The sequence below is a fragment of the Lissotriton vulgaris genome, chromosome 3_1 (assembly GCF_964263255.1).
Source record: "Lissotriton vulgaris chromosome 3_1, aLisVul1.2, whole genome shotgun sequence".
In the NCBI taxonomy this organism is placed as follows: Eukaryota; Metazoa; Chordata; class Amphibia; order Caudata; family Salamandridae; genus Lissotriton; species Lissotriton vulgaris.
This window is the reverse complement of record NC_141689.1, coordinates 901,263,825-901,276,592: the sequence shown is the minus strand read 5'-3', so window position 1 is coordinate 901,276,592 and position 12,768 is coordinate 901,263,825. Positions and strand designations below refer to the sequence as shown.

At 46.1% G+C, this 12,768-nt stretch overlaps 1 protein-coding gene across 3 annotated transcripts in view; it reads left to right on the top strand.

Annotated features, from left to right (window-relative positions):
* DOCK8 (dedicator of cytokinesis 8) overlaps positions 1 to 12,768 on the top strand; it is a 719,019-nt gene that overhangs the window by 480,263 nt on the left and 225,988 nt on the right. For all 3 annotated transcript variants that reach the window (XM_086961229.1, XM_086961230.1, XM_086961231.1), the window contains 3 exons: positions 4,983 to 5,217; positions 7,460 to 7,624; positions 8,242 to 8,411. In XM_086961229.1, coding sequence (XP_086817355.1) covers positions 4,983 to 5,217; positions 7,460 to 7,624; positions 8,242 to 8,411 — 570 coding nt within the window. The remainder of the gene's footprint in view (positions 1 to 4,982; positions 5,218 to 7,459; positions 7,625 to 8,241; positions 8,412 to 12,768) is intronic.

Genomic DNA, 12,768 nt, shown 5'->3' with positions numbered 1-12,768 from the left:
TAGCCATGCGCTATATAAGAGCATATACAATACAATAAGCATAGCCTGGCGATCTTGAACAGGAAACGAAAGTTCCCCATAACGCACTGGACTAAAACTTCCAGTGCATCAGGACCATTGATGTTTTGATTTTCAATAATAAACTACCACTTTGGGAGTTTGTAATTAAAAAGTACAAGAACTTTGCCGAGTGGGTAGACTGAACTTGGCACCTGCTCGGCAAAGCTTCTGTGCATTCAATGGAGCTGCTGCCGCCGCAGCGTCAGTGAAGGCAGAGATGAAGTACCTGCTTGAAGAGAATCTCTAAATATGATGATATGTCAATCTGTTTGTCATCCTCTGAGGCGGAAGCCGGAGGACTGTGCTGACTAAAACTGCTTTTAAAATCTGTATTGCGCCGAATTTGTGTTTTTTAAAACTACAAGGAGCTCACCTGTTCAAGCGCTCACACCACGCGCTGACACAGCCCTCCTCACTCTTCCCTGAGACAGCGGTCCGCGCTGAGACAGGGAACGCCCAAGGCCTAAGCCACGCCCACTGCGAGGCCACGCCCACCCCAAGGACTACAAAACACGCTAGAATCTAAGCGTTCACCACAATCTGTTTGTCATCCTCTGAGGCGGAAGCCGGAGGACTGTGCTGACTAAAACTGCTTTTAAAATCTGTATTGCGCCGAATTTGTGTTTTTTAAAACTACAAGGAGCTCACCTGTTCAAGCGCTCACACCACGCGCTGACACAGCCCTCCTCACTCTTCCCTGAGACAGCGGTCCGCGCTGAGACAGGGAACGCCCAAGGCCTAAGCCACGCCCACTGCGAGGCCACGCCCACCCCAAGGACTACAAAACTCGCTAGAATCTAAGCGTTCACCACAATCTGTTTGTCATCCTCTGAGGCGGAAGCCGGAGGACTGTGCTGACTAAAACTGCTTTTTAAATCTGTATTGCGCCGAATTTGTGTTTTTTAAAACTACAAGGAGCTCACCTGTTCAAGCGCTCACACCACGCGCTGACACAGCCCTCCTCACTCTTCCCTGAGACAGCGGTCCGCGCTGAGACAGGGAACGCCCAAGGCCTAAGCCACGCCCACTGCGAGGCCACGCCCACCCCAAGGACTATAAATGTGCCGGCCATACCAGCGCAGCGGACGAGGGCAGCGGGAGCGCCGTTTGCGCGCCGAAGGCGCGCCTAAGGCAAGCCCGTCTGCGCCCGTCCGCGCACGACCGGGCCTAGGGCCAGCCCCCATGCCGGAACCTACCGCCATTAGGGGACTTTACTCACGTCGAGATCTCCTCCGCCTCAGACCTTTGAAAAACACCACCTGTCATGCTATACATGACCCAAACGTCCCCTTCACTAGCTGTAACATCTGCAAACCGGGAAACCTACTCCTTCCCAGGATGGCCGTTCCACTCCCCGGCCTCAAATTAGCGACACTCAACTGAAGATCGCTTCCCAAGCACGCCCTACTCATAAACCATTTGATTGTCAATCACGATTTGGATATACTCTTCCTAACCGAAACCTGGATCACCAGTCATTCCAACTCCGACATAGTCTCGGCCCTTCCCCCGGGCTTTCTCATCATGTCCCAACCCCGCCCTCTGGGTCGAGGTGGTGGAATAGCCATCATCTACCGAGACTACTTCACCTGCCGATCTACTGAGATTCAGAGCCAGGAGTCGGAGAGCTGTCTGTTCACGCTGACGCTCTCACCGACCTACTCCCTGTCAGGCCTTCTGGTCTACAGGCCCCCTGGACACTTCGGTCCCTTCTCCGCTGCTTTCTTAGAAACCGTTTCATCCCTGGCTCACTTAACATCTAACTTCTTGATTACAGGCGACCTCAACATCCATTTCGATGATCTATTAGACACAGGGCCATCTGACTTAATCAGTGAACTTGGCGCCCTTGGCTTCTCCCTGGCTAACTCAGGAGCCACGCATTCGAAAGGACATCTGCTCGACCCTGTATTCTCGAACATTCCTTCCCTCCAGTTCACCAATTCCCTCCCCCTCCCGTGGACGGACCACTTCCTGGTCTCGGCCCATCTCCCAGGGGCCTTTAAGAAACCCCACAATCCCCCAACTTACACCAAGGATAGATCCTGGGCCAGACTTTCGATGGAAAACTGGGCCTTGGCGCTTGACGCTACTATCCCCAGTCTTGCAGCCGACCCCGCCATGGCAGACATCCAGTTCAGAAACTGGATTTCCTCTTCCCTCGACAGCCTCATCCCCATCAAAAATCGAGAGGCTAAAAATAAGACCAAGGGCCATGCCCCTTGGTATAACTCCGAACTCAGAGCGCTCCGTAAAGAGTGCAAAAAGGCTGAGAGAGCATGGAGGAAAGATTGGCTCCACAGTAACAAGGACATATATCACAACGCGGTAAGACGATACAAAACAGCCCTCAAATTAGCTAAATCAACGTTCTACGACAATAGAATAAAAACCGTGACTAACTCATCCAAAGAATCTTATCAGATAGTCAAAGAACTACTAAACATCCCAACAGCACCCCCCACTCACTCCCCCCCCCCCAGACAGAAGTAAGGATCTGGCCAATTACTTCGATTCGAAAATCCTGCGGATACTGGACTCCCTTCCGACCGTCAGCCCCCCTCCCATCCCGGACACAGCGGACGACAACAATAGCCCACAGCTGGACACCTTTAGAGCAGTTTCCCTCACCGAGGTGATGTCCACGCTAGAGAAAATGAAAAGCGGTTCCCCCCTTGACCCAGCCCCGGTCAGATTCCTAAAAAAGGTGTCCCCTACCATAGCCCCTATCATTATGGACCTTATCAACTCTTCCCTCGCTGGAGGAACGGTGCCCCCCAATTGGAAGAACGCAGTCGTTAAGGCTCTGCTGAAAAAGCCCCAACTTAACCCGGACGACATGTCCAATTACAGACCGATCTCACTGCTCCCTTGTATCAGTAAGATGGCTGAAAAGCTAGTCAACTCGCAACTTTCCCAATTTCTTGAGACAAACAATATCCTGCGCCAATCCCAAACTGGGTTTCGACCCGGCCATGGCACGGACACCGCACTCCTCTCTGTCATCGAGGAGGCAAGGTGTATCCTAGACTCAGGGGGATCAGTGGCAGTGATCCTCCTGGACCTTAGCGCCGCCTTTGATACGGTGGATCACCGTGTCCTATTACACCGCCTGGCCAAGGCAGGAATTGTGGGTACGGCGCGAGCGTGGATCGAATCCTTTCTCTCCTATCGATCCTTTCAGGTGTGGGACGGCAACTCCCGGTCAGATCCTCTTCCACTGAAGAATGGAGTTCCCCAGGGGTCGTCGCTCAGCCCCACCCTGTTTAATGTCTATATGGCCCCCCTGGAAGACGTAGTGGCCCCCTACGGTATAAAAATAATTAACTACGCTGACGACACCCAACTAGTCGTCTTCCTGTCCCACCTGGATAACCATCCTGACAGCTTGCTGCATTGTCTCCAGGACATCCATACCTGGATGTGTGACTCGGCCTTGAAGCTGAACGGTGCAAAGACCGAGATCATGCTCCTGGGCAACAAATGGACGTCCTTTCCACCAACATCTTGGCCCGACACCTTCGGCGAAATCCCCTCTCCTAAAAATGAGATCAAAACACTAGGAGTATGGTTGGAACCTGACCTAACCATGAAAACGCAGGGGGCCAAGACAGCAGGCACCTGCTTCGGTCTCCTGCGGTCCGTACGCAAGATCCTGCCTCTTCTTCCCCTCCCATCCAGGAAATTGCTTGTCCAGGGTCTTGTCTTGGCCCGGCTCGATTACAGTAACGCCATCTATCTTGGGGCTCCTGAGTACACCTTGGCCAAACTCCAACGCACCCAGAATGCGGCGGCCAGGCTCATTATGAACCTCCCCCCTAGAGTTTCGGCAAAGCCTGCCCTCAAAGCTCTACACTGGCTCCCTGTTCGCCAGAGAGTGGAGTTCAAGGCCCTATGCAGCACCCACAAGCTCATCAATGGAGCTGGCCCAGCCGCGCTTAAAAATATGGTTACCCCATACAAAGCCTCCAGACCCCTTCGCTCTGACGCCGAACATCTTGCCACGGTGCCCAAATTCAGGAAGGCTCGCACCGGCGGTCGTCGCTTTTCGGTCAAAGCCTCCACAGCGTGGAACTCACTCCCTCTCAGTCTACGTCTGGAACCCTCCCACATTGCGTTCCGCAGGAAACTTAAAACCCTCTTGTTCCCCAAATAATGCACTCCCTCCCCCCCTCCTCTGGATCTCAACAGGTTTATAGCGCGGGGATGCCTTCGGGTCACCAGGCGCTTTAGAAATCGCAAAAAAAAAAAAAAAAAAAATGTCTGCATCATTTCTCACCACATTGTAAGGTAATCCATAGTCATATATGGAGGCAAATATTCCAGTTGTGCCCAAAAAGGGGCTTAAAAACTCATGAAATCCTTGAAGGGCCTTCACTAATGCCTGTTCATAATTTGGTGAGGACTGTTAGAGAATTGCAGAATGTATAGTCTAAACATGATTTTGGAATTTATTGCATGAAATGCGATGCAACCCTATGTTAAATTAGACCTGGATAACCAGATAATCAGACAAAGTAAATGTAAATGTAAATGTATTTGAGCTTATATAGTGCACAGCTACCCGCAGTGGGTGTCCCGGCGCTTGCTTAGGGAACCCGTCCTGGTATTCCCCTGTGAGATAACCCCGGCAGGGTATCCACAAGGAGAAAGCCAGGCATCCCGCCGCGAGGGGCCGTTGTGGAGATTAAGCAAGCTATTGCCCAGAGTCGCAGAGTGTGAACCTGTGAGTTGAGAAGGCACCCGAGCGAGAGTTATCAAGTCCGTGGAATTTTTAGCCCAAGACCCGCCGAGGCGGGGAATTGAACCCTGGTCCAGGGCCGATCTCAGCTTCGGGGTCTGCCGCCTCTAACCCCTGAGCCACACTTCTCCACTAACGCACATAACTATGCTTAACTAAACACATTGCTTTGGTTTTACAGGACAATCACCTGGAAAAGTTCTTCACCCTCTGCCACGCTCTGGAAGGCCCAGTGACATTTCCTATCCGTGTGATGGACCGCAAGATCGCAGAGATGTCCCTCGAACATGAGCTGAAGCTCAGCACTGTGGGTCTGAGTTCTGCCCGCCTGGAGCCCCTTGTACTGTTCCTGCATCTTGTTTTGGACAAACTGTTCCAGCTGACTGTGCAACCTATGGTTATTGGAGGCCAGACAGGTACCTCAGGCTTTTTTTTTTGCATTCTGTTCTTCAATTAATTCTGTGTATAGAATCGGGTCTAAACTGATCAATAAGATATACATTTATAGTTACACAAAAATGGTGATGACTTGTTTTAGATGGTAGCCAGAGATTTCATGTAATCGGTGGAATGGCATTCATCACTGCTTGCAAAGTGTGCTCGCATTTCTGATGACAAGTAGCCATTGTATTGTCTAGTTGCTACTCCATCACAGAAAGTAGCATTGGCTAGTATGGACTCTTACTACCTACAATAAGCCTATAGGGAAGAAATTCCTGCTGTGGAAGGAAATCTGAGTTACTCAGACACAGTTCAAACATTTCTAGCCTTTCCAGTGATTTTTCTTTCAGTGGACTCTATTGTTTGTGAGACCACTGGAGATGCTGCATGCATTCCTGACCATTCCCAGCAGAATGAAGAGAGCAAAACAGCTGGTGGGTCCTTTGCTTGGGGTGTTGTTGGTGTTTAACCATAGTGACTGTGCAAAAGAACAAGACAACTAACAGGGACATACCCTGAGCTAAAAAGTGTGAATCTTATATGCCATAAAGGGTAAGGGGCCAGATGTAGGTAACTTCCATTTAGCGAGTCCTTAATAGCGATTTTTACTGAATCGCTATTAAGGACTCGCTAAATGGAATGTAGGTAGGAATCGCTAAAATATTAGCGATTCCTTAACATTCCTTAATAACGACTCGGTAATTGAGATTCATTATTAAGAAATACCTAGCCATTCATTCCTATGGGCTAGGAGGCCCATAGAATGAATGGGAAGAGATTCACTATTAGCATAGCGGGAGCTATTTCAAGGGTGCAAGGGTGTCCAAAGGACACCCTGTTGCACCCCTGAATTGTGCAGGTGTGCACATGTGGCGCACATTCATGCCCTAAGGGCATGGATGTGTGCCACATGGCACATTTCAAAAAGCAAAAAAGTGCTTTTTGAAAGGAAATCACTACTTACCACCAACTTTAAGTTGGTGGTATATAGCGATTCCTTAAGTCTGAAGTGCACTGTTTTTACTGCTACGTACATTGCTTTTAAGGAATCTGTATTTCCAATTCCTTAAATGCAAGAGCAAAATCAGGAATCTCTATTTTGCGATTCCTTATTTTGCATGTAGGTTTAAAGTCACCTACATTACACTTAGCCAAATACCGGTCGGTAACGCAGAAATTTAACGAATTTCGGCGTTACAGACCAGTATTTAGCTCGCTACATCTGGCCCAAAATTACCAAAACGGAAGTCATAAAAAAAAGAAATAGAATGGTCCCTTATTTCTAAAATTGGTCGCTTTTATGAGTAAACCTTAGCTTTGTCCACCACAAGTTAGTGCAATGTTTCAAAGAAAACACAAGACTGTTAAGCGCAGTAATTGAGGTATTACCGATGTCAAGGAAGAGAGAACGAAAAATACTCTAAAGGTCAGTAATAATAGAAGTATTCCTGGTGATTCATTTCCTTGTTATGCATGGCTTCCACGTGAAGCTTCTATTGTTTACACCACATCTAAATCTGGTAATTTGCTGCTACAAAGTAGCTACAGTTGATAACAAAACTAATTCCCCATCGTTGATGCATCATAAAGGCATTCCTTGCCAGGCTGACAGGGCTGTCTGGGAGCCTTTCAGCACTGGGCTTCTTCTCTGCCTTGAGTCAAATCAGAAAGCAGAGCTGCAGGGGGTGTAGGAAGGTGGGAAACATGGTGGGGGTTGGTTAAAGATGGCAGGTAAGGTATTTTTTCCACATTTGGGACAGGGACGAGTAGCCATATGGCTCCATCATTACTCTTTTGCATCAGCCTAGAAGATATAAGCTGGGATAGATGATTTTGGAGGCCATACATAGCATGACATTATAGAAGAGTAACTTTGAGTGACAGGATGTTTTTCACCTCGGGCTTTGCTCTTTGATGCCATTGAGAACCCTTTGTTGAAAAACACCCCCATAGTTCATGGGTACGCATCTATAATTCTATAGATTTTAAATAGTAATTGAACTTGAATTAAGAGAAAGTTTTGACATTCTGAGCACAAAGATATGCTGTTTATTGAACTTTCAAGTATTCATCTTGTTCGGTGTGCTTTCTTGGGTGCTCTGTTTTTGTTGCAAGACGCCTGCCAATCTTACAATATTTTCTTCAATGTGAAAAGTGCAACTTTACTTATGATAATCAATAAAATACCAATAGTAATGTTTTCTGATTTGTTTTCAGCAAATTTCTCCCAGTATGCCTTTGAGTCTGTGGTGTCCATAGTAAACAGCCTCAACACCAGAAAAGACCTGAGCAAAGACCATCACGGAAGGAGCTGCCTTTTGGCATCTTACGTTTACTATGTATTCCGCCTCCCAGAGGTGAACAAGGATTTGTACAAAGCAGGTATTATTAGCAGTCACATGAAGCCTCCCTAGGAACCTTTCTGTGTTGGTGTACTTTAATAACAGAACATGCATCATCAGGTCTTCACTTGATGTAGCAGATATAGAAACATATAAGCTATATCTGTAAATAATGTTGTGTTGCTAACAGAACATGGTAGTATGACTTATTCCATTAAAAGAGACTGAAAGCAGCCTAAGTTCTAGTCCATTAAAGGTGTATGTAGGGAGCAATAAAGAATTGGCATATGTAAATTTGCATGGTTAAAAACAGCTATACCTTATGAGAAGTTGAATATGGCTAAACTCTTTGTCACTTATCCAAAAGCCAAATTTAATAAGAATACATAAAACCTGCAACCCACTTATGGAAGATCAAATGCTCCATATTGTATTTAAGTAATTCTTTAAAAGTTACTTACGCATGTGCGCATTTATACATATATTTATTTAGTTGGAGATTTGGAAGGTGCACCATATCACACAAGCCTTAGATTGTTTCATTCAATTGCTACTTATAGCAGATCTGTCTGCAGATAGAGATACAGTTCAAATGGTTGTTGTATATAAGTGTTTTGTTTTAAATCGTGAAATTGTCTCTGATTTGGGCATGTGCAGCAGCTGGTGTCTGTTTCCCTGAGTCTCGCTATTACACAGTTGGACGCTCGTCTGCAACCAATGCTGGCACCCGGCTCTTGCAGTCGAGGTTATTGAGCAGCAGTAATCCAGACCTTGCAGGAACGCAGAGCACCACTGACGAGGAGGTCAGAAACATCACGTCTTCAATGGTGAGTAATACTGTGGTAGTTCATAGAAATCTCTCGGCATGCATGATCAGAGGCATGGTCAGTCTGCAAGCGATGTGTGTGTATGTGTGTGTGCATGTATGTGTGTTTTTGAGAGAGACAGCTGGAGAATAAATGATAGACCTTTCGACATCATCTCTAGCTGGGAAACACACAACTAATGCTTGAAACCCTATTATCAAAGGATCATATTCAATTTTGTTCATCCATTGATATGGTGCGCAGCTGCTGCCCAAACACGCATAATATGACATTTTTAAAGAATTCTAAAGCAATTTATCAACAGGTGTCCCCAATGTGCAACTCATTGGTCAATTTTGCATCACCTCAAAAAGTTGTGATTAGTGCCTTGGGCTTGCTGCCTCACTATTGCCCACTGAACTATTTCCCACCTACTTATTCATCACCTATTCAATCATATGTCATATTTGAATCTTGAATGACTCTTCCTGAAGGGAGTTTCCACGCCTTTGTCTACCGCTATCTCTTTCTCATTACTTCACGTACCATTATCTCAGCATTATATTAAAAACATAGTTACCCCAATATCAATACTCCATCACATCTATTATCCCATCACCTGGACTCTAAACCTACTGCTAGAACCATTTCCCTAACCCTAACTCTTTTGTTAACATGGAGTGTATTTTTATATCTTACCCTAACCCTACCCATAAACCTTTATACAGCTCCTAGTCTCACCCCTAATTTAGACCTACCCCATACAGTTGTCATTAACCCTTACCCTATCCCTAAAGCTAAATTTACCTTATTTTCCTAAATTTGTCTAAGTCTGGGTAATGATGAGGAAATGGTGAGGTGAAGGTAATAATCAGGATGAACTTCATTAGGTGCTGGCATACAGCGTTTATATATGTATGGAATGGTCTCTAACCCTTAAATATTGCATGCCGGACACCATGTCAGTATGCCATAGTTGCATACAATTGAACCTTTATGCACTGCTCTGCTGTTTATAGGAATCTGTATTCTTCTTATTATGTACTTCAGGGTGAGACTTGTCTGACACCTCCATGCATGATCTTCATCCCCCAGTGGTAGTACGTTGGTCCAGATTTGTGAGGCAAATGGCAATTATTGCATTGATAGGAGTGGGATGGGTGTTGCACATACAGCAAAAGTATGGCTCAATTGCTATAGCAAATAAAGGTAAGGGAGACTTAATGTGTTTAATATGTGCTTGTACTTCTCATCAAATAAACACCCAGCTACCTGGGTCTGTTACACGAGTTATCAGTCAGAATCAGCAAGTAAAAATATACAACAGATGGCAGCACAATGGTGCATTAATATTGGAATACTTCCTTATGTAAAGGCCAGAAAGCAGTTCTAGAGTTTTTATGCCAAAATGTATTTGTTGTTGGTTCCCTTAGGTCAACATTAATAAGTGTCAATCATACAAAAAAACTGCTGTTGAAGAGTGTCAATCATAGCGAAAAATCAGCCAATCACATAAAAAAACAGCCAACAAGTTTCACCTCAAATGCCGTTCTTTGCTTTGTTAGCATTTTGTTGCTTAAGTAACAAATTCATATGTAACGATGTTTGTTTTATTAATTCACAGCCTTGAGAAAGTTTTTTGAGATGAATCGTTGGCTATTTTTCGATATTGAGGAAATATAAATTTTATGGTCAAGTAATGTTCCCTAACGTGTACCCCACCGTCTCCATGTACCAGCTTAAAGTGCATGTAACTTCCCTCCTGTGTCAGCTATGAAGACGCAAATACATTTGCGTCCAACGTTAACATGTCCTCTTTCAGACCCACCCTGAATGGGTTGAATATTCCGTTTCTAAGTATGCTATGCCAACGTCTTTTTGTGGTGTACTTTACACGTTTTTCAGCCCTGGCGAAGTAGGCCCTGAATTCTGCCATCGAGCCTTTTCCTGCCTTCTGACTCTGAACGCCTCAAGCCTGGGCTGCCTCTGTACCCGTGACCTCTGCCTTACTCCCTGCGCGGCTCACGGCGCTTAGCTCAGCCTGCTGCCTGCCAAGACTGTATTCAACCTTCAAATTATCTGTTCCGCTCCTCGAAAATGCATTCCTGCCTACTAGTTTAAGTAAACATCCCCCCAGCTGCAGAGCAAAGGGCCCGGCCTCACTGTCTCCGTGCAAGTAATTCATAGCCTCTGTTACCATGGTAGGCCCATGCCCCCTCGCCTCTCATGCAGACACTTAGACGCTTATACACGCACTCACAGTCAGTATAGAATAGCTTCTGCCCCAGAGACCTTTTCCGTTTAGATAATATAGTTCCTAAACATCAGATATCAGATATGATAGAGGCACGAGTTGATCTGACATGCCAGACTTCTGTCTCTTTCCGCTAGTGTAAATGTCAAGTCCCCTGCACCCTCCGGTTTCACGTCAATCATACGTCATGCAGCTGCGCGCGCATCCAGGCCTCAGATTTCTGCTGACATTACAAGATTCTGCTTTGTTGCCACCCACTTATGACACCTACCTGTGACGTTTCTAGCACACACCTCTATGTTCATGCCTAGTTCACGCCTTCTAATTACGTATCACTACCACGTGTGTGTTTTATCTTGTTTCTCTCAGCTGTTACGCCTACTGTATTGGTTTCTATAATGTGATTTAAGTATATAAGCTATGTATTGTCAATAAAATATTGCTCTATCCCTTCCTGCACCCCAGTGGTGGCAGGAACAAGATATCCGATCTGGTACCATGACCATTCCTTTTTAAGGAATAAAACCCCTAAGAACTCTAACACCACGGACTCTGCCTCTTTCTTTCCGATTGAGTTATTATTATTGATTAAGTACTTACCTGCATAGAAATTAGGACGGTAAATCAAATATTTACCACATTATTTTGGCGCCCGAATAGGGACCCCTCCCCCACCCCACGCGCCGGTTGGTGCGTTGCAAGCTCTGTCCTCTGCCATCAGTTAGACGGAACTACGCGTACTGGCAGGATTTCCTGTATCTCCCTCTGGCCCACGGAGGTGACGAAGACTGCGATCAGCACCCAGATGAGGCGGTGAGGAGTGCGGAGGATCCCGACCAGAGCCTAGCTGAAAGAAGCAAGGTCCGAGGTGTCAAGAGGCCCACCAGTTTCCGAAGTATCCACGTGTCGAGTCGAGTCGAGTCCGGTCCAGTCCAGTCGAGTTTTCCGAGGCCTTCTGTTTCCGTGCTTCCCGGTGAGTACCATTGCTGGGACGTATCTAGACGGGTGCATTATTATGTATCCGGTAAAGACGGGTTTGGGTACACAAATTCGGTCTGCACTGTTTTAGACAGTGTATCTGTACTGTTTAGCAGTATATCCGTTAATCAAGTTCTTGCACTGTCTTCAACAGTGTATCTGTGCTGTTTAGCAGTACATCCAGTATCTAGGGTAGAGATATATGTTCAAAATGTTTTTATGTGATTAATGTCGTGGTATGAGTGACTGTTTAATGTACATTATTGTGTTTTCATGTAACTAGTTGTGTTCAGAGTTAAATAGCAAGGATTGAGTATACAGTATTAAGTTAACAAGATGCCGTTTTTCAATAAGTTAAAGCAGATAGGAACTAGGAAAGGGATACTAGAGGAAGAAATTCCTATTCCCCCTAGGGACACGCCTGGAAATTTCATGTACCATAAACATGGCATAGACGCCATATTGTATCTAGATTTATGGGCCGATTATACTAAGCACCTAGAAGAAAGACACAGATGGCCCGTTACAGGAACGTGGGATGCTGAGTGCATCCTGAAAGTAGAAGAAGCTCTATGGAGAAAGAAAGCCAGACAATCCCAGAAAGATGCCATAGAACTGTGGTGTAAAGAATCACATAAACGTGCCGAAAAAGAACTCCGTAGAGAAGACAGACTTAGAGAGGCGCCGGATAAAGTCCGAGAAAATGAATTAGTTACTGAAGGAATCCGAGTAAAAGCAGAACAAGTAGACCGCGCACGAAACAATCTTGTAAATGGCATGTACTTAGTGGCCGAGGGTTCGCCTGAAGCCACTTCAGAAATACCGAAAGATCTGCCGCCACCATTGGTTCCGACTAAAGTAACTCACAGGACCACTAAAGACATATTTCTGAATTCCTATCTAGATGATGTAGCACCCGCTTACACCAATTCACGCGCCCCGCCTACCGACGGTGACGGGGACGGAGGTGGCAACCCGCCTCCAGACCATATCCCGCCATTACCGCAACAAAGTTCCCCCGTCCGACAGCCTGTCGTCCCTCCACCCCCACCACTTCCCACACCTAAGGTTAAGATACCAAATCCGTTTCTACCTGATCCTACTAAGAGACAAGTTCAAGTACATATACAGACTCCACAGAGGGAT